The following is a 21,132-nucleotide window of genomic DNA, read 5'->3' on the forward strand; positions in this document are numbered from 1 at the left end:
TGTATGTTCCATTGTCCTCTTATGTTGTGTTGATTGAGATGTGCTCCCCACCCTGTCATGGAAGCATCTGTTGTTATTATGTACTGTGGCACTGGGTCTTGGAAAGGCCGCCCTTTGTTTAAATTTATACTGTTCCACCATAGAAGCGAGAGGTAAGTTTGGCGGTCTATTAACACCAGATCTAGAAGGTGACCCTGTGCTTGAGACCACTGTGAGGCTAGGCACTGTTGTAAGGGCCTCATGTGCAGTCTTGCGTTTGGGACAATGGCTATGCATGAGGACATCATGCCTAGGAGCTGTAGTATTGTTCTTGCTTGTATTGTTTGATTTGGAGACGTGTTGAATGACTCTGTTGAAATTGTGAATTCTTTGTGGAGTTGGCGTTGCTACTCCTTTTGTCGTGTCTATTATGGCTCCTAGATATTGCTGTACTTTGCTTGGCTGAATGTTGGATTTTGCAAAGTTGACGGTGAACCCTAGTTTGTAGAGGGTTTGTATGACTTGATTTGTGTGGTTTGAGCATTGTATGAGCGAACTGGTTTTGATTAGCCAGTCGTCTAGATACGGGAATACATGTATTTGCTGCCTTCTGATGTGTGCAGCGACTACTGCTAGGCATTTTGTGAATACCCTTGGAGCGGTTGTTAAACCGAAAGGCAATACTTTGAATTGGTAATGTATTCCTTTGAATACAAACCTTAGATATTTTCTGTGTGATTGATGTATTGGTATATGGAAATATGCGTCTTTGAGGTCTAGGGTTGTCATGTAGTTGTGTTTTTTGAGCAATGGTAACACTTCTTGTAGTGTGACCATGTGAAAGTGGTCTGATTTGATGAATGTGTTTACTACTATGAGGTCTAGAATTGGTCTCAGTGTTTTGTCCTTTTTTGGTATCAAGAAGTACAGTGAATAAACTCCTGTGTTTATTTGTGTGCTTGGTACTAATTCTATTGCATTTTTTTGCAGTAGTGCTTGAACTTCTATCTCTAGAAGCTGTGAATGGTGTTTTGATAAATTTTGTGATTTTAGTGGTATGTCTGGAGGGAATTGCAGGAATTCTATGCAATAACCATGTTGGATAATTGCTAGGACCCATGTGTCTGTAGTTATTTCCTCCCATGCTTCGTAATATTGACCTATCCTTCCCCCCCACTGGTGTTGTGTGGGGGGGGGTGAGTGACGTGTGAGTCACTGCTTGTTGGTAGTGGTTTTGGGGCTTTGAAATCTTCCTCTATTCCTAGGGAATTGCCCTCCTCTATACTGGCCCCCGAAAGCCTCCCCTGTACTGTCCCTGGTAGGTGGACGGTGCGGACTGTGAGGTACTGGCTTGTGTGGCCTGACCCCGAAACCCTCCTCTAAAAGGTGTTTTGCGGAAGGTGGCATAAGATCCTCTGCTCTGCGGGGAGTAGAGTGCGCCCATGGCCTTGGCAGTGTCAGTGTCCTTTTTGAGCTTTTCTATGGCTGTGTCGACCTCCGGACCGAACAGAAGTTTTTCGTTTACTGGCATGTTAAGTACTGCCTGCTGAATTTCTGGCTTGAATCCAGACGTTCTGAGCCATGCGTGCCTACGGATGGTAACCGACGTATTAATGGTCCTTGCGGCTGTGTCTGCTGCATCCATAGAGGAGCGTATTTGATTGTTGGAGATGTTTTGACCCTCCTCAACAACCTGTTTTGCTCTTTTTTGTAGATCTTTTGGGAGATGTTCAATGAGATGCTGCATCTCATCCCAGTGGGCTCTGTCGTATCGCGCTAGCAGCGCTTGTGAGTTTGCGATGCGCCACTGGTTTGCTGCCTGGACAGCGACCCTCTTCCCGGCTGCATCGAACTTTCTGCTTTCTTTATCTGGGGAAGGTGCATCCCCAGAAGTGTGTGAATTTGCCCGTTTTCTGGCAGCCCCTACCACCACAGAATCTGGTGGCAGCTGAGAGGTGATGAATACAGGGTCCATAGGAGGCGCCTTATACTTTTTGTCCACTCTAGGAGTTACTGCCCTACTTTTAACTGGCTCCTTGAAGATCTCCTTTGCATGGCGTAGCATGCCTGGGAGCATAGGCAGGCTTTGGTAGGAGCTGTGGGTGGAGGAGAGGGTGTTAAATAAAAAGTCATCCTCTACTTGTTCAGAGTGTAGTTCCACATTATGGAACTGAGCTGCTCTAGCCACCACTTGTGAATAGGCTGTGCTGTCCTCAGGTGGTGATGGCCTAGTTGGGTATGTGTCTGGGCTGCTATCAGACACTGGTGCATCGTACAAGTCCCACGCGTCTTGATCTTGGTCGTCGTGGCTCATGGCGGTGTGAGCTGGCGAATGTGACGGGGTCTAAGTTGGCGAAGCCGGAGTTACAGGTGGAGGCGAGGGAGGAGGTGTTACCGTCTTTGCTGTTTGTTGCTGAGGAGCCTCTCGTGCTCCAAACTGAAGTGTTCTCTTTCTTTTGACAGGTGGAAGGGTACTGATCTTCCCTGTCCCCTGCTGAATAAAGATACGCTTTTGCGTGTGATCCACTTCAGTGGATTGCAGTTCTTGTTCGAATCTGTGTCTTTTCATTTGTGAAGACATAGAATGTTCTTCAGTATAGGAGCCTGAAACTGGGTCTGTTGGTGCTTTTTTCGGCTCCGAAAACCCTGTTGTTTGTTTTTTCGGCTCCGAGGTAACCTTCCTCTTCTTCTGTGCCGAAAAATCTTGGCCTCTATGGTCTTCGGCGCCACTGTCTCGGCGTCGATCCATGTCGACACCGAACTCTCGGTGTCGATGCTTCTCTTTAGCACTCTCTCGGTCCCGAGGAGGCTGCGTGCCGGTGTCTCGACCGGAGTCGGACGATCTCGACACTGAATGGGCCTTTTTCGGTGCCGATTGTTGGTCACCGTGAATTTGGGTTGAGCCATGGCCGGTTGGCAGTGGCGTCCCCTGGGCCTTTTTGCCTTTTTTAATTTCTGATCTCGATGTCTTACTCACAGTTTTTGTATTGTCGAGTTCGTCGGAGTCTGAATCCTGGATGGAAAAGGATTCCTCCTGTTCCTCTTCTGTCTCGAACTGTCGATGCTCCTTTGGCGTGGACGCCATCTGCAGTCTTCTCGCTCGACGGTCGCGCAGAGTTTTTCGGGACCGGAACGCCCGACAGGCCTCACAGGATTCTTCGCTGTGCTCGGGTGACAGGCACAGGTTACAGACCGAGTGTTGGTCTGTATAGGGATATTTGTTGTGGCATTCAGGGCAGAATCGAAACGGGGTCCGTTCCATCGGCGTTGTTCTCCACGCGGTCGGGCCGACTAGGCCCCGACGGTGTGCCGAAATCTACCCCGAAGGGCACCGAAGCGCTTCGATGTTCAATGCGTCGTCGTATGTGTTTCTCGAACCGGATCGCAACGATACAGTCGAAAATCTTCCGTTTTCAGCTATCTTTCCGTTCCGAAACTCGGAGCGACAGGAACACGTCCGAACCCGATGGCGGAAAGAAAACAATCGAAGATGGAGTCGACGCCCATGCGCAATGAGCACAGAAGGAGGAGTCACTCGGTCCAGTGACTCGAAAACACTTCTTCGAAGAAAAACAACTTGTAACACTCCGACCCAACACCAGATGGCGAGCTATGCAGACCATGTGTATCTACAGCGACAGATGCCATCGAACAAAAGACATTTCTGGACCCAACGAGATGGCAAAATAATGCACAGCATGTGAATCCAAAAAGGGATTCATGCTGCTAAATATTCTGTTCTAAAATAACTGCACCTGGATATGTTCTCTGCACCATGGTGGCCATTGCATTTACTCTTCAAAGATGTTCACTTTAAAACAGAACAATCTTTGTACCTTTTGGAGGCGTGATCATGCAGAAGACAGATTGCACACAAAGTGGTACCCTGAAAAAAAAACTTTGAAACAAACCGAGCAGTTGCAGTGCCAATTAATGTTTTAGAAATTTATCCCATACCCAATGCTATGGCTTTCCTACATGTACATTTTACGGAGTATGCAACAGACTTTGAACTATATTTTGGTTCAAGTGATTGGAATAAACTACCGCTTCCTCCAAACATTGATGTGTTATCAATAGGGCATAGTCTACTTCAGTTCAAGTCAATGAGTCAATAGACACACACTATTGGTCAAGGCCCAAAACAGAAAAGGCTACTTTAAAACATGTGGTCAGGACCGAACCGCAGACGGCTGAATAACCCAGTGCATCTGAACCTGGAACAGGGTCAAAAAACTAACTTCAAAAGTCCAGGCTGCACAACATGTACCAATTCATGGCCATTGGCGTTATTTTTCAACTTGTATAATCATGCGTACATCATTTACCTCCACTTCGTCCCTCCTCCTTTAAATCCAAGGCATTCAGTTCCTTGCTTACGACAACCATTTATATGTTGGTTTATACAACATTCTGCGTCCAGTATGTAAAAGTGCACCAGGCACCTCAAAAGCGCACTCTACCAGTCACAGTTACTCAAATCTGGCACCACAATCACAGGTCAAAATAAAAGCGCAGACAGCAAATAATTTTTCATTTCTTTTTTTCTTTAAAAGGAAAACAAAATAAAGAGAACAAGGATTTTTGTTTCCGTCTTCTTTTACAATAACACAAATGTTACAGTCAGCCATTCACTGTGTACAAACCTCGGTATATATATATACATACAAAACAAAATGAAAGAGGGGGACAGGACGGAAGCCAACATACAATAGCAGGCTTCCAAATAATAATTAAAATAAAAAGTTAAAAAACAAAAGGCCCCCCTCCCACCCCACAAAGAGATTTTAGCCCACAGAGGTCATGGGCACTGGGCAGGGACTACAGGCATTTCATCTAACCTCAAACCATGGTGTTAGGTGCTGGAACGAAGTTAAACACCAAACAGGTACTCCCCAACTACCTACTGTCAATCAGACTCATGCTGGTCTGGGTGTCGTAAATTCACAACATGATTTTAACAGCATCTTTTCTTCGGCAGAAGAGGAACCACCAGACTCCTCAGGTGGTGCCCATGCAAGACAGTAGTTTGCCACGTGTGGTTGACCCCAACGTAGGTCTTTTTTCGTAAAATAATGCCACTGCTGTTAAGAGGGGCCAGAGTGGCACCCCAGAGTGGCAAGCCTTCAGTACTTCTAAAGGTGATAAAATTGCAGGATGCAGTGGTGAGCTCCTCATCCCCTCTTCCTGCAGAGCCCGATGCCATGACCGCCTCCTCAGCGGCCCAATTAAAAGGAAGGGGTGTACGAACTTTATGGCTTCAAGCCCATCCCACGGTGCGTCAATAGTGAAAGAGGACTGGTGATCAGGACACTTTCCCCATGTGAACCAGAACCAAACTACCACCTCATTCAAATGTACACCAACCAATCGCAAAGGCCTAGTAAGGATTCAATCGCCCGAGCCTTGCATTTAACGACAAGTGACCAAAAACCATTGCACTACGATTCGCTCTATGGCTTTCAGTCCGTTTAATGGCCCTTCCGATCTGCCACAATGGTCGTAAAACGGACCATGCTTAGCTCACAGGGACAGCTTGAAAAGGTGGATCAAGAGGTAGGGGGAAGGTATATGGTTCCAGAGCACAAGGGCCAAAGGCCAAGACTCCTGCATGGTAGCTCCAGCACGCCCATGAAGTCTCTCTGGCCTTGGGTATATTTTGAGGCAGTTACTCTTGGAACTTATCCTTGCCCCTCAGAAAAGGCATGTCAAAGAGGAAAAGGATACAGGATTATCAATACTTTTTGGGTCTCTCTATGCCTTCCCATTCTCCCCAGCCGGAGAGCTTGATCTAATGCCACACAGTTTCTTCTTCTGGCATAATTTGCAGTATGTGCATTGTGGGCACATTCACACAAAAGCCCAGGGGTCACGAGGGACAGTGCAGAAGAGGGGAGTCAGCAGCACAGGGCAGCTGAGATGCACAGGTGGTTGACATTCAGGCGAGTGCACAGACAGTGAGTGCCCTTTCTCAGAAAAAAAAAAAAAAAAAAAAAATCTACTAAACACAGATCCTGGCCACACTGCGGCAAGTGGATACAGACCACTGACTGGAAGGCCCAACATGTATTAAACCATAGTTCTTAATTTGCTACTTTGCACCATGCTGATCAGGTTTCTAATGCAAAGGATGAATATACCTAAATAGAAATAGTAAGGCAGCACACCAAACCCCTTTTCAAAGGGAGAAATAGTTTAACCCCCAAGATGAGATGCTGAAGGAAGCAGTGACGATTTCCAGAAGAATGCATGCCTGATGCAAACTCAATATTAAAAATCCTGATCAGGAAAAGGTCTGGGGGGAAAAGAAGTGCAATTTAACGACTGGTCCATAGCAACTTGCTGTCCTCAAAGGAAACCACCAATGGTGCATCTCCGCACATGAAATAATCTAACCGTTTGACTTGAACTGACCGGACAGATGCTACAACCACGCGTCTTCTTGAAACAAAGGGGCTCTACGAGCACAAACAGCCCTATGAGTGTCAAGTTGAGACCAAGGGCCATATGCAATTGCAATCAAATACAGGGTCTGTGCACACGTGCAGGGGATTGCATCTTCATGGGTGCAAGTTAATGGGCATAAGTGGGCAGGTAAGTTTGATGAACAGGTGCCTTGCTGTGTCCAACCTTGCACACAATGATCTCAAAAATAGTGATACCGAGTAAAGAAACCAGTCAGCAGGTCAAATGTTACACCCACCAGTCCAATTTGCATCGTAGTGCTCCTGTCTCCCCACCCACCCACAAAAGAACAGATGCTACTCGGGCAATAACCTCCCGCCCCACCCATCCGCCCACCCCTCAAAAAGGAAGAAAATTAATCTAAAAACAGTGATGCGCTTACTTCGATGCTAGCCAGCACTAGCTGGAGACGGACCAAAACGTAACTGTTGTCCGGTCGAGATGCCTGCCTTAACCAACCCCCCGTCAATATTTGCTACTTATACAAGAAGCTTAGCAATACTTTTTTTTTTTTTAAACTTTTTTTCTTCTCCTGTAAAATCACAGGAGAGACGGGTGTGTGTTGGGAAGGGGGCTTGTTTACCTGTCAGGCAGTGAGAGGGCACCTCTTTCTTGGACCCATTCACCATGCCACCCCGTTTTCATTTTCTAAATTTTTTTGTGTAATTTTTTTGTGGAAAGTTTATTTTTTAATTATTTTTTTCTCCTTCCTTTTTGTTGTTGAATACTTTAGATCGATGCATCGCGAACGCCAGAACCCACATAGGGTGTGTTTTCTTTGTTCTCCACTCCAGTCCTGGCTAGTTCCATATTTTCAGAAAGCTGTCCCAAGAGCCGGTCGCTACTGCCATGCCGTCATCTGTCACTCCCAGGCAGCTCACCCTGTTGTCATGGCCAGCAAGAACTCCTACGTAAAGGAAAAGACGGGTCAAGACTGGCTAGCAAAATCACAAATCTTACCAAACAGTACAATACACTTTTCTTGCATCATCACAGACACTACAAGCAAAACTAGGTTGTAAAGTACTTCATGAGTGTTTTATTCAAAATAGACCTTGTGTTATTGAGAGCAACCATTGATCTAAATTGTAAAGATTGAAGTGAAGGGTCTCTCCTAAGAGATCAAAACTTTGAGACCTTGTTCAGGACAGAAAAAATTGAATAAGACCCTTAGGTCTGCACAAAATCCAAAGGTTCCATGGACATAAGTTGTCAAATGGAAAGGCCAGAGGCACTTCTTTTAAATATGAAGTTAACATGCGCATCAAATTGCTGTGGGGACAGTAGCTGAACAATCGGCTAACAGCAAGGTGCAGGTTTCAAAACAAGATAGAAAAAAACATAGGGCATGATTTTGATATTGCTGGAAACGGTACTCCATCAAAAGCAATGGATATCCCATCTGCCAAAATCTAACTCCCATTATTTCCTATGGGAGTTTCGGCAGACGGGATATCCGTCAAAGTTGTGACAGAGTAACCCATCCGCCAATACTTAAATCAGGCCCTTAGTGATTTTAATTGGCTTTTAAAGACTGTATGCTTACATTAATATATAAATATTTATCAGAATGCAAGCATTGAGTAGGCCTCTTACTATTTTCTATTATTTGGTCTCGTTTATGATTCCACTGACTGGAGCTACTCAACCAATCATCTAATGTAGGTTTGAATTTTTTTCTAAAACAGCTCCTTTGGGCGTTTGTGCTGTTGGCTTTATGTACCCATCTGCTGAGGGTGGACTGGGTTGCCCTATTGTGACTTACGCATGTATCTACATAGTACAAGCTGTTAGACCGATAATTTAATAGGATGGGTACAGGTCGGACAAAAGCACCATATTTCTATGTCCATTGCTAACACTTTAGATTTTTGGTAGGATCCACAAGATCAAGACAATGGTTCACAATTTACGAGTTATATTTCATGTGAATGGGTCAGCAGACAGATCGTACAGCTGTCGGATGGTGCCATAATACAAATAACAATACCTGGATCACCACAGACTTATTTATGTGTTATTCAAGTAGTAATAGAGGGGTCAAAATGGGAGTATATATTTGTTTCATTGTGTATAATATTTATATATCAACTGAAAAACAAAAAGGTTATAGGGATGTTATAGCTAGGTAATAGAACAAAACAACAGTTTGGCGATTCTGTCCAACCTGCCCCCTGATCCTGTTACGGGGCCACACTAACAGCATCACACACTAGAAACCTATGCACACAAGGGACGTGCTCTGTGCTTAGCACGTGAGGCGGTAGCTACATAAGCTCTGCATCGACTAAAGAAATTTCCTCTTAAAACTGTGGCTAGCTGGCAGATGATGCAATGTTTGGAACAATTCTCTCAACATAGTTGGGCAACCATAGCCTGGACGCCTCTGCGGATCCGTGGGGCTTGAAGGTGTGCTAGAGGGAACTGTTAGTGTGCCAAAGACTTGCAACAAGGATTCCTTAAAAGCCTTAATCTGTTGCACTCACCAATGGCCCCGGAAATTCTGGGTGCATTGGAATCCACTGCGAAAAAGGCTCTGTGGCAGGGGACTAGGAGTGTGACCGGGGGCACCCTGACATCCCCAAGACTTCTCATAAGGAGGGTCATGAGACTGGGCCAAGTCCCACTCTGCGTTCTTGTGCTTCTTCTTTGACTTATACTTACCCAAAGACTCGAACCGCAACAATGACCTCGTCCTTGTGCGACTTCCTTTGGTGTACAGCAATGTACAGCTTGGCTTTGCAATCCTTGATTCCCTTGTATTCACAAAGGCACATTCCTCGTATGACCTGGAGTTGTGGCCGAACCCAAATGTCAGAGGTTGACCTCATGTGGATGAGTCACTGATACCAGCTGAGTTAGTCCTTACACAGTTTAAACCATGTAGTTTTATGGAGGCAGCATGTTCCTTTGCATACCAGAAAATTATCTTGAGGGGGAAAAAAAAAAAAAAAAAAAAAAATACTCTTCAACAGACCAGAAAAAGTTAGAAGCTAGCTCTGGATCCAGCGAGAGGTAGCAAAAAGAAAGGAACCAGTGTCAGTTATTTAGGGTGGCTCTTATATGCGGCTATGGTTGCCACTTACAAAGCAGAACGATGTTGACGCTGAGCCACACACCACCACCGACTGGCACGTAAATGCTAGGCTGAACAAATCTTCTTGATCCAGTCTGGTGCCTGGGGTTATTCTGAAGGGGAGGAACCTTCAGTTATAAATATCCATCAGAAGCAGTCGAAGTGTTTGGCATACTCCATCAGTGGTGTGGTCATCAACTATGTTTTTCCAAGAGCCATGGTTGATGTGCTGTGGTCATCAACTATGTTTTTCCAAAAGCCATGGTTGGTCATTGGCTCTTAGCCTTCCGTTGTCGACAAGGTAGTCTACATCAACCAAGACACTGATGGTAGCCAGCACGTTTTCATTTTTGGATCAGATTCCTCAGAGATCTTTTAGGTGTGGGTTGTTAAGTGGACGGCTTGTGGATGGATTCAAGGGGATGTTTTCAGTCAAAATGACTACCTCACGGGTGACCTCAGTTTTGCTCACAGATTTTGTGAATTTTCCTTTGAGGTTTCTTTAAAAGTAGTGAATTTTCCTTCTGAAGTTCATTTTTCCCTTCTGTGAATTAACTCTTTTCAGCACTTTTTTATCAAGTCTTTGAAATACTCTTGCCTCTTAAGAAGTGAATTTTTTTTTTTTTTTTTAGAGCTATAGTCAAAGGCTACCCTCTTGGTCATTCCCGGTTTTTGTTGAAAATTTACTTATTTTGCAATCATACGCCTTGTGGTCAAGACAAACAATATATGCAGAACTTATGAGGCCCTTCAGAGTGAAGGCTCTTCCTGTCACAGGTTCCACATGGTCTAAAAAGTCTTTAGAGAATTCAGTTATATTTAAGTTTTGCATCTTAAAAAAGGCTTGGAGATGGTGGGTAATCTCTCAGAAATTATGAAATAAGCAAAAATAGCTAACTATTCTGACTGAGTGAGAAAATCTCTGGGAACTCTATTAACCCACAACACATGGTAGAAATCACAGCTAGAATGACAGGGTGTGGAAGTGTGAAGTGCTATGCTGATTGGCTGAAGTTTGGATAGTTAAAAAGATGTGGATGAGGCTAATTCACTGACTATGTTCAAGTTTTTCTGCCTCTAACATTGCACTGCTCTCTATAGTTACCGTGGGACTCCCAGCTCAAGGCCCATGATGATTCAAGCATGTGAATGTATGTAAGATTCTTACTGGCACTAAGAAAAAGTACTGTTGGTGTTAATTTAGCTGAAACACAGAAGGATGGCTAAAAAAAAAAATGGAAATCAATATTTGGCAAAATGAAGTATTTTACTACAAGCCATGACATTAAAATGCATTTTTTACATGGATGTAAACAATCAATAAGGGAACAAAAATGTTTAAAAACATAACTCGCAGCCCCTTCAATGGCTGAAGGGAGCGGACACTGTCCCAGGCTGTAGGTTGTGATGGACGGAAGCAAAACGTTGACCAGAACAATGGATAAGGTGGGCTGACCCAAAGCCACTTATTTACGTGTATGTGTTGTTCTTATAGGACTACACAAAAACATCCAAAGCTGTTTCTAGGACAGAGGCAAACGAGGTTCAAGTCACATTACGTAAAGAGAAACAATAAGTGACGAGGAGGAAGCTCTGTGGTCTTGCCGGCAATAAAGAATGTACAGAATTCCAAGCAATTAAAAAAAAGTGTAAAAGTGTAAGTATTCACAAAGGGCAGCTCAGAGGATAAGGAAAAAAAAAACACCAAGGCTAAAGGCCTCCTCTATTGATACATCCAAGATCTGTAGTGACATTCTGATATCCACGGGGACTGTCCCAACCCAACTGCAATTAAACAAAAAAAAGCTGAAGACATCTCTTTAAAGAACACTACATAACAGCGAAGTCACTCTCCACTAAAACATTCAGAACCTAGCTACCTCTCCAATTAGTCAGTGATTATCTTTGACCATGTAGACGCCTCTGTGATTCAGTACAGCTTTTTGCTGCCTTTCATTGAAGGCTTACGCTCACAAGCTGCAGAGATGAGACCTAGGGAAATCTTAAATGCTCATATGTCCGTGTTACTCCTTAAATATATGGAGCCTAAAAGATGAAACAGGCTACAAGATGTGTCCTTGGGTAGATACCTTACATTGTGCTACAACCAAGGATTACTCATTTGGTGGTAATTTGTCAGTAAGTATCCAAGAGAAGAATAAAATCCTGACTGAAGTATCCAAGTATCCAAGAGAAGAATAAAATCCTGCCTCAAGAGGAATACCAACAGGTAGCCGCTTTTCAGGCTTGGTAGTTTTAGAGCCTAGTTTTGACAGCCTTAGTGTTCATCGCTAACTGGTCTTCGCTCCTTCCTAGGGACATGGCTACACGCATGACCATCCTCATTACCTTGTCCACTGCCACTGAAATCCTCATTCAGATAATATGTTTCCAGATTATGCCTTGCTTCTCAGAAACAGGGGTCTATTGAGAAATATATTACATTTCTCACAAGGCCAGTCAGCCTCAATCTGTGTCATAAAGCAGCCCTATTTTCTATTAGAAAATCTTGATGGGCCCTATAAGCAACTGAAGTTAGAACTACGCACTAATGTAATACCTTCACAAAAACATTATGAATTCTCATTCCCAATATAGCTGAATGCACACTGTTTTCTTTCTATTTCTTCATGTGACTCCACATTGCTAGTCACGTTTTCCTACTAGGCCCTCTTGTGCTTTCTTTGCCAGTGCCACCTGTTTCTTTACATGGACAGTTCCTAGATGAAGGAAACACACTAATAATTGCACAATCATAGTGCTGGTGCCATTATATTTCAAAAAGTAGCTATGTCTTCAGCCACTGTTGACTCTTGCTGAACAATATAATAGATAATTTACAATTTGCTGAGCTTTCGCCTAGTGATCGTACAACTTATTCAGCACGCACTCGATGTATCGCTGCCTGGACTGCAGTTTCTAATATGTGGGACACTGCACCTCTGTCTGGACAGCAATCTCTGTGGTTTAGGATAATTTACACAGTGCACCTTTTTCACTGGGTCTCTCAATCCCATACAGTATTTTGTATATACTGAGAGCCTGGGCCTCTCTATTATATGGAATATTCTACACTCTGTGCCTGTCTGCAAGAGACTCTACCATGATGCAGCGTATCTCTCGCCGTCTCTCTCTCCCCTCTTCTATCGATAGGTACACAGGGTAGACTGAAAATAAAAGTTGAGTGTCTTAGAGCATCTCTAACATTGTTTCATTTTTCTCCCTCGTTGAATGTAATGTGATTTATGACTCCCTACTTGCATTGGTATAGTATACTATATTCTAGGAAGGGTCGCTAGGTGCTGCAGTCTGTAAAATGGTGAATTTCACACCAGCACCAATTGAAAAAAGAAAATGCCATTTACCAAGTGAAACCAGTGCTAAAGCTGGAGCAGAATACACAGACGTGACAGCACTTCTGAAGATGGGAGTAGTACCAGTGCAGTTTGCAAAGAAAACCGAGGATGAAGAGGCTATGCCTACCTCGACTTGAGCACAAGCATCAGTTGTGTATTTATTTAGAACCTCTCCTTGTGAATAATGTTAACATAAAAGCTTGTTTAACGGAATTTAGCGCTTTCTCCTATTGACTTTGTGTAGATTTGAAAATATGTTAAAGTAGACGTATCTCTCATTCAATAAACGCATAATATCCAAACAACCCTACTAAATTCTCTCTCATTTATCTTACCTTTAACTCATCCAAACCCCCCCTGCTACTAAGATCTCCGTAACCCTTTCCCCGGACTCTTTTCTCCTCCATCCCCCCTTTACTCATCCCAAGCCTAAATCCTATTATTATAAACTCCCAATTAACACTTCTGGATTCTTTCCCCCTCCACCCCTCCATTACTCCAGTCAATCCAACTAACAAACTGACATATCCGCAGCTCAAATTAACTCATAATAATACTAAAACTGTACTCATATTTCCCTATACTAATCCACCACTAATTCATTTTGGGTTCCGGAGTAGCGTGCTACTCGGCGAAAAGCGCTTCGACGCCTCGTAAGGGTTAGTAAGTGCTATATAAGGAAAATGTCACTTACCCAGTGTACATCTGTTCGTGGCATGAGTCGCTGCAGATTCACATGCTGTGCACAGTCCGCCGTCTGGTGTTGGGCTCGGAGTGTTACAAGTTGTTTTTCTTCGAAGAAGTCTTTTCGAGTCACGAGACCGAGGGACTCCTCCCCTTTCGGTTCCATTGCGCATGGGCGTCGACTCCATCTTAGATTGTTTTCCCCGCAGAGGGTGAGGTAGGAGTTGTGTATGTTAGTCATAGTGCCCATGCAATGGAATGAATACGTATGTACATAATAAAGGTTAAAGTAATATATTTACAAATGTACAATTGTTTAAGATCTACTTCTAAACGGCTACAGGCTCCCGGGGAGGCGGGTGGGCGCATGTGAATCTGCAGCGACTCATGCCACGAACAGATGTACACTGGGTAAGTGACATTTTCCGTTCGATGGCATGTGTAGCTGCAGATACACATGCTGTGCATAGACTAGTAAGCAGTTATCTCCCCAAAAGCGGTGGTTCAGCCTGTAGGAGTTGAAGTAGTTTGAAATAATGTTCTTAGTACAGCCTGACCTACTGTGGCTTGTTGTGCAGCTAACACATCTACACAGTAGTGCTTGGTAAATGTATGAGCGTAGACCATGTTGCTGCCTTACATATTTCGTTCATTGGAATATTTCCTAGAAAGGCCATGGTAGCCCCTTTCTTTCTGGTTGAGTGTGCCTTTGGTGTAATAGGCAGCTCTCTCTTTGCTTTAAGATAGCAGGTTTGAATACACTTAACTATCCACCTGGCAATGCCTTGTTTTGAAATTGGATTTCCTGTATGAGGTTTTTGAAAGGCAATAAATAGTTGTTTTGTCTTCCTAATTTGTTTTGTTCTGTCAATGTACTACATTAGTGCTCTCTTGATGTCTAATGTATGTAGTGCTCTTTCAGCTACGGAATCTGGCTGTGGGAAGAACACTGGTAATTCTACTGTTTGATTTAAGTGGAACGGTGAAATAACCTTTGGTAAGAATTTTGGATTTGTTCTTAGAACTACTTTATTCTTGTGTATCTGAATAAATGGTTCTTGTATGGTAAATGCCTGAATCTCACTCACTCTTCTTAGAGATGTGATGGCAATGAGAAATGCAACTTTCCACGTTAAGTATTGCATTTCACAAGAATGCATGGGTTCTAAAGGTGGACCCATGAGCCTTGTTAAGACAATGTTGAGGTTCCATGAAGGAACAGGAGGTGTCCTTGGTGGTATAATACTCTTTTTAGGCCTTCCATAAACGCTTTAATGACAGGTATTCTAAATAGGGAAGTTGAATGAGGAATCTGCAGGTAAGCAGATATTGTGGGGAGATGTATCTTTATGGAAGAGAAAGCTAGATTTGATTTTTGTAAATGTAGTAAATATCCTACTACATCTTTTGGAGATGCGTGCAATGGTTGAATTTGATTATTATGGCAGTAACAAACAAATCTTTTCCATTTATTTGCATAGCAGTGTCTAGTGGAAGGCTTTCTAGCTTGTTTTATGACCTCCATACACTCTTGTGTGAGGTCTAAGTGTCCAAATTCTAGGATTTCAGGAGCCAAATTGCTAGATTCAGCGATGCTGGGTTTGGATGCCTGATCTGTTGTTTGTGTTGTGTTAACAGATCTGGTTTGTTGGGTAGCTTGACATGAGGTACTACTGACCGGTCTAGTAGTGTTGTATACCAAGGTTGTCTTGCCCATGTTGGTGCTATTAGTATGAGTTTGAGTTTGTTTTGACTCAATCTGTTTACTAGATATGGAAGGAGAGGGAGAGGGGGAAAAGCGTACGCAAATATCCCTGACCAATTCATCCATAGAGCATTGCCTTGGGATTGATGGTGTGGGAACCTGGATGTGAAGTTTTGGCATTTTGCATTTTCTTTTGTTGCAAATAGATCTATTTGAGGTGTTCCCCAAATTTGAAAGTAAGTGTTCAGTATTTGGGGGTGAATTTCCCATTCGTGGACTTGTTGGGGATCCCGAGAGAGATTGTCTGCTAGCTGGTTCTGGATCCCTGGAATAAATTGTGCTATTAGGCGAATGTGGTTGTGAATTGCCCAATGCCATATTTTTTGTGTTAGGAGACACAACTGTGTCGAGTGTGTCCCCCCCTGTTTGTTTAAATACATTGTTGTCATGTTGTCTGTTTTGACAAGAATGTATTTGTGGGTTATCATGGGTTGAAATGCTTTCAACGCTAGAAATACTGCTAACAGTTCTAAGTGATTTATGTGAAACTTCTTTTGATGTACGTCCCATTGTCCTTGAATGCTGTGTTGATTGAGGTGTGCTCCCCACCCTGTCATGGAAGCATCTGTTGTTATCACGTATGTTGGCACTGGGTCTTGGAAAGGCCGCCCTTTGTTTAAATTTGTACTGTTCCACCATAGAAGCGAGATGTATGTTTGGCGGTCTATCAACACCAGATCTAGAAGTTGACCCTGTGCATGTGACCATTGTGATGCTAGGCATTGTTGTAAGGGCCGCATGTGCAATCTTGCGTTTGGGACAATGGCTCTGCATGAAGACATCATGCCTAGGAGTTTTAATACCATTTTTGCTTGTATCTTTTGCGTTGGATACATGGCCTGTATCACCTTGTGAAATGTTTGGACCCTTTGTGGACTTGGAGTGGCTATCCCTTCTGTTGTGTTGATTGTCGCTCCTAAGTATTGCTGTGTTTGACACGGCAAAAGGTGTGACTTTGCATAGTTGATGGAGAAACCCAGCTTGTGAAGGGTCTGTATGACATACTTTGTGTGACGTGAACACCTTGTTAGCGTGTTGGTCTTGATTAACCAGTCGTCTAAGTAAGGGAACACGTGTATTTGCTGCCTTCTGACATGTGCAGCTACTACTGCCAGGCATTTTGTAAAGACTCTTGGCGCAGTTGTTATTCCGAATGGCAACACTTTGAATTGGTAATGTATTCCTTTGAATACGAACCTTAGGTATTTCCTGTGGGAAGGATGTATCGGTATGTGGAAATACGCATCCTTTAGGTCTAATGTTGTCATGCTGTTTGAGCAGTGGGATAACGTCTTGTAATGTGACCATGTGAAAGTGGTCTGATTTGATGTAGGTATTTAGTGTTCTGAGATCTAGTATTGGTCTCAGAGTTTTGTCCTTCTTTGGTATTAGAAAATACAGTGAGTAAACTCCTGTGTTTTTCTGTAGGCTTGGTACTAATTCTATTGCGTCCTTTTGTAGTAATGCTTGAACTTCTAGTCCTAGAAGATCTATATGCTGTTTTGACATATTGTGTGTTTTCGGTGGGACGTTTGGAGGGAATTTGTGAAATTCTATGCAATAGCCATGTTGGATAATTGCTAAGACCCAAGTGTCTGTTGTTATTTCTACTCAAGATTCGTAGAATTGGCTTAGTCTTCCCCCCACTGGTGTTGTGTGCTGGGGTTGTGTGACTTGTGAGTCACTGTTTATTTTGAGGGGTTTTGGGACCTTGAAATTTTCCCCTACTTCTTGGGAATTGGCCTCCTCTATATTGTCCCCGAAAACCTCCCCTTTGATATTGACCCTGGTAGGTAGGTGGTCTTGTTTGTGAAGTGTTGGTTTCTGTGGGTTGACCCCGAAACCCTCCCCTAAAAGGTGTCTTCCGAAATGTGCCTTTGCTCTGCGGGGAGTAGAGTGTGCCCATGGCTTTGGCTGTATCGGTGTCCTTTTTTAGTTTTTCAATGGCAGAGTCTACCTCCGGCCCAAACAATTGCTGTTCATTAAACGGCATATTGAGCACAGCCTGTTGGATTTCGGGTTTGAACCCAGAAGTGCGCAGCCAAGCGTGCCTCCGTATTGTGACTGCAGTGTTTATTGTCCTTGCAGCTGTATCAGCTGCATCCATGGAAGACCGTATCTGATTGTTCAAGATACTTTGTCCCTCTTCCACCACTTGTTGCGCTCTTTTTTGGAACTCCTTGGGAAGGTGTTCGATGAGATGTTGCATTTCATCCCAATGAGCCCCGTCGTATCTTGCCAAGAGTGCTTGCGAGTTGGCGATACGCCACTGATTTGCTGCTTGTGCTGCAACTCTTTTTCCCACTGCATCAAATTTGCGGCTCTCCTTGTCTGGAGGTGGTGCGTCGCCTGATGTCTGAGAGTTGGCTCTTTTACGAGCTGCCCCCACAACTACTGAGTCCGGTGTTAGTTGTGTTGTAATAAATATTGGGTCTGTGGGAGGTGCCTTATATTTTTTCTCCACCCTTGGAGTTATGGCTCTGCCTTTAACTGGCTCCTGAAATATTTGTTTTGAGTGCCTTAGCATTCCTGGGAGCATGGGAAGGCTTTGATACTGGCTATGGGTGGAGGACAGGGTGTTAAAGAGAAAGTCATCCTCAATAGGTTCCGAATGTAGTGAGACATTGTGGAATTCGGCTGCCCTTGCGACCACCTGTGCATATGATGTACTGTCCCCTCAGGTGGTGACGGTTTAGTTGGATATGAGTCTGGACTATTGTCAGACACTGGGGCGTCGTAGAGGTCCCCATGCATCAGGATCATCCTGGCTCATTGTGGTATGAGCTGGTGAGTGCGTTAGTGGTGGAGTTTGCGCCGGTGATGCATGTGTTGATTGTGGTGGAGAAGGTGGTGGTGTTACTTTCTTTACCACCTTTGCTTGTGGTTGCTTGTCCCCTTGTTGGAAAACAAGTTTCCTTTTCATCCTAATTGGGGGACGAGTGGTTATCTTCCCTGTGTCTTCCTGGATGTGAAGCCTCCTTTGAGTGTAGTCAGTTTCTACAGTTTGAAGCTCTTCACCAAATCTATGCAATTGGGTGTTTAGTCCTTGTTCCTCTGTATAGGAACTAATTTTCGGTTCCGAGGCTTTTTTCGGTACCAAAACCTTTTCGGTAGACTTTTTAGGCTCCGAAGAAGATTTCTTTGATTTCGGCGTGGTATCTCGGTGCCGAACAACTTCGGTGCCGCTGTCTCTGCGCCGAATTGTCTCGGAGCCGGTGTCTCGGCTCAGAGTTTGCTGTGTGGCGGTATCACAACTGGAGTCGGATGACTTCGACACCAGCATGCCCTTTTTCGGTGCCTTGGCTCGGTCACCTAATTTTTGGGTTAAGCCATGGCCTGTTGGCAGTGGCATCCCCTGGGCTTTTGTGGACTTTTCGTGAGTCCTAATTTTCAACGTCTTACTCACGGTTGTTATGTCTTCGGCGTCGGATTCCCCTGAATCCGACTCTTGGATGGAGAACGCTTCCTCTTCGTCCTCGAACCGATGTTGTCCTGTCGGCGTGGATGCCATTTGCAATCTTCTGGCTCTTCGGTCTCTGAGCGTCTTCCTCGACCGAAACGCTCGACAGGCTTCACACGTATCCTCCTTGTGCTCCGGGGACAGGCACAAGTTACAGACCAGATGCTGATCCGTATACGGATATTTGTGATGGCATTTAGGACAGAAGCGGAACGGGGTCCGTTCCATCAATCTTGAAGTTGCAAGCGGTCGGGCCGACCAGGCCCCGACGGGGGATCGAAATTACCCCGAAGGGCCACCGGAGCTCTTTAAGATTCGGTGTCGATTTGTTCTAACTAACCCAATACCGAACGAAACAATATGGACGATTTTTTCCGAGATTCTAACTAACTTTCCGACCCGAAACACGGAGCGAAAAGGAACACGTCCGAACCCGATGGCGGAAAAAAAACAATCTAAGATGGAGTCGACGCCCATGCGCAATGGAACCGAAAGGGGAGGAGTCCCTCGGTCTCGTGACTCGAAAAGACTTCTTCTAAGAAAAACAACTTGTAACACTCCGAGCCCAACACCAGACGGCGGACTGTGCACAGAATGTGTATCTGCAGCTACACATGCCATCGAACATACTATTACAATACAATACAATAACAACCAGCTAAGCTTTCGAGAAAACCAGCTCAGAAAACTCCTGTGGTGAAAGAAACATGAGCTGCAGCTGAATGTGGCGCAATTGTTGTGCTTTGGTTAACATTACAATCAGGGTCACTGAAATGATGCAATTGTGCGGCTGCTGCGATTTTCGCATGATTATAGATTTTCTGCATTTGCTACATAATCCATCTGCCGCAAAATGTGCAGAATTTAACAACAACAAAAAAAATTTGTAGCTCAAACGGTTCAAAAGTTACTAAAAATGTGACGTTTTGCTACGCAGTAGAAGGCCCTTTCCAAAGCTGGACCGATCACCCATCTGTTGTTTATTGATATGTTTGAGATTTAAACTGTTACTAATGAAGTGCAACCAATGATCACAAAGTGTTACCAAGTTTAAAAATGCTGAGATAATGAAGTAATGCTAACACAAAAGGCCTTATGGTGCGTAATTTGCCTTTTCTTGCCGCATAATTTACTTAACCCTGCCGCATAATTTGATCCTCTGCCGCCGCATAATTCCAGTGGGCCGGATTAATCACCATTGCACGTTTTGCACTTCGGTGGTGCCCTTTACCTGCACGGTCGCCCTTCATAGAGTCCCAGATATTGCAGTTGAAGTCATCGTAGCCGGCCAGCAGGAGTCGCCCACTCTTGGAGAACGCCACGGAGGTGATGCCGCATATGATGTTGTCGTGGGAATACATCATCAGCTCCTGGTCAGCCCGCAGGTCAAACAACCGGCAGGTGGCGTCGTCGGAGCCGGTGGTGAAGGCGTTTCCATTGGGGAAGAACTGAAAGGAAGACAAACCGAGCTCCTTAAACAGGCACCAGCAGCCAAAGCAGCAACATGCAGGTGGTTTGGGTCAGGACCTTGAAACCCCTCACTTGCCTGAAGCAGTGGGGTTGCAGCATAAAGCTTTTCTAGATACAGATGCGAAGTGCTAGAGGGCAGAATTATGCACAGCATGTGAACCTAGAGGAGATTTCATGCTGCAAACCAACCATTGTGTACCCAACATTGCTGTAGAAATAGAATTCAAAGCAAACAACAGGGCAGCCTTTCTTTAGAGCAATAATTCTCACCTGGAAGTTAGCCGTTAAAATGACGGGGGGGGGGGGGGGGGGGGGGGGAGTTTCCCACCACAAACCCGTAGCATACAGTGCAAACAAGGCCAAACAGTGCAGATGCTCAACGCTTACCAAGATTTCACAGTTTGGCGCTACACTGTAAACCCAAGGTCAGGCTTATCACTGGGATCATGCAAGCCCATGGGCCTGGGATATATGGCGGATTTGAGTTATTTCAAAAGATAAAACCGGAAGAAATGTTTTCTAGGCCCAATGACTTCACTAGCTCCCCCATGTCATTCTGCAGTTTAAAAACATTCACCGCCCTAAAGGCACCGCATAAAAGCATTAGAAAGAGAGGGAATCAGCAAATGCACCCCCGCCCTGCCACACATTTGGGAAGCAGGAAGCCCCTCGGGTGATGGCACAACAAAAGGCTGCCATCAGTGTCCACCCTCGCTGCGAGTACCGGGGCTCAGCACCCTGCAGGCTCACAAGCACATTAAGCTAAGTGGGGCTGCCGGACCGGGGGGGGGTCGCACAGAGTGCCATTAAGAGCTGTGATGGGGTCCGCAAACAAAACACACAGGCGGAGAGGGCCTGGGAGGGGGTTCAAGGTCAG

The 21,132-nt window shown here is 44.6% G+C and overlaps 1 protein-coding gene across 3 annotated transcripts in view; it reads right to left on the minus strand.

Moving 5' to 3' along the window:
• Window positions 1-4,505: 4,505 nt before the first annotated feature.
• The window catches only part of GNB2 (G protein subunit beta 2), a 161,102-nt gene continuing 144,475 nt past the window's right edge, over window positions 4,506-21,132 (minus strand). For all 3 annotated transcript variants that reach the window (XM_069215625.1, XM_069215626.1, XM_069215624.1), the window contains exons 9-10: window positions 20,017-20,233; window positions 4,506-7,351 (exon numbers count right to left, since the gene is read on the minus strand). In XM_069215625.1, coding sequence (XP_069071726.1) covers window positions 7,245-7,351; window positions 20,017-20,233 — 324 coding nt within the window. In that variant the 3' untranslated portion in view covers window positions 4,506-7,244. The remainder of the gene's footprint in view (window positions 7,352-20,016; window positions 20,234-21,132) is intronic.

The sequence above is a fragment of the Pleurodeles waltl genome, chromosome 12 (genome assembly GCF_031143425.1).
Source record: "Pleurodeles waltl isolate 20211129_DDA chromosome 12, aPleWal1.hap1.20221129, whole genome shotgun sequence".
NCBI lineage: Eukaryota > Metazoa > Chordata > Amphibia > Caudata > Salamandridae > Pleurodeles > Pleurodeles waltl.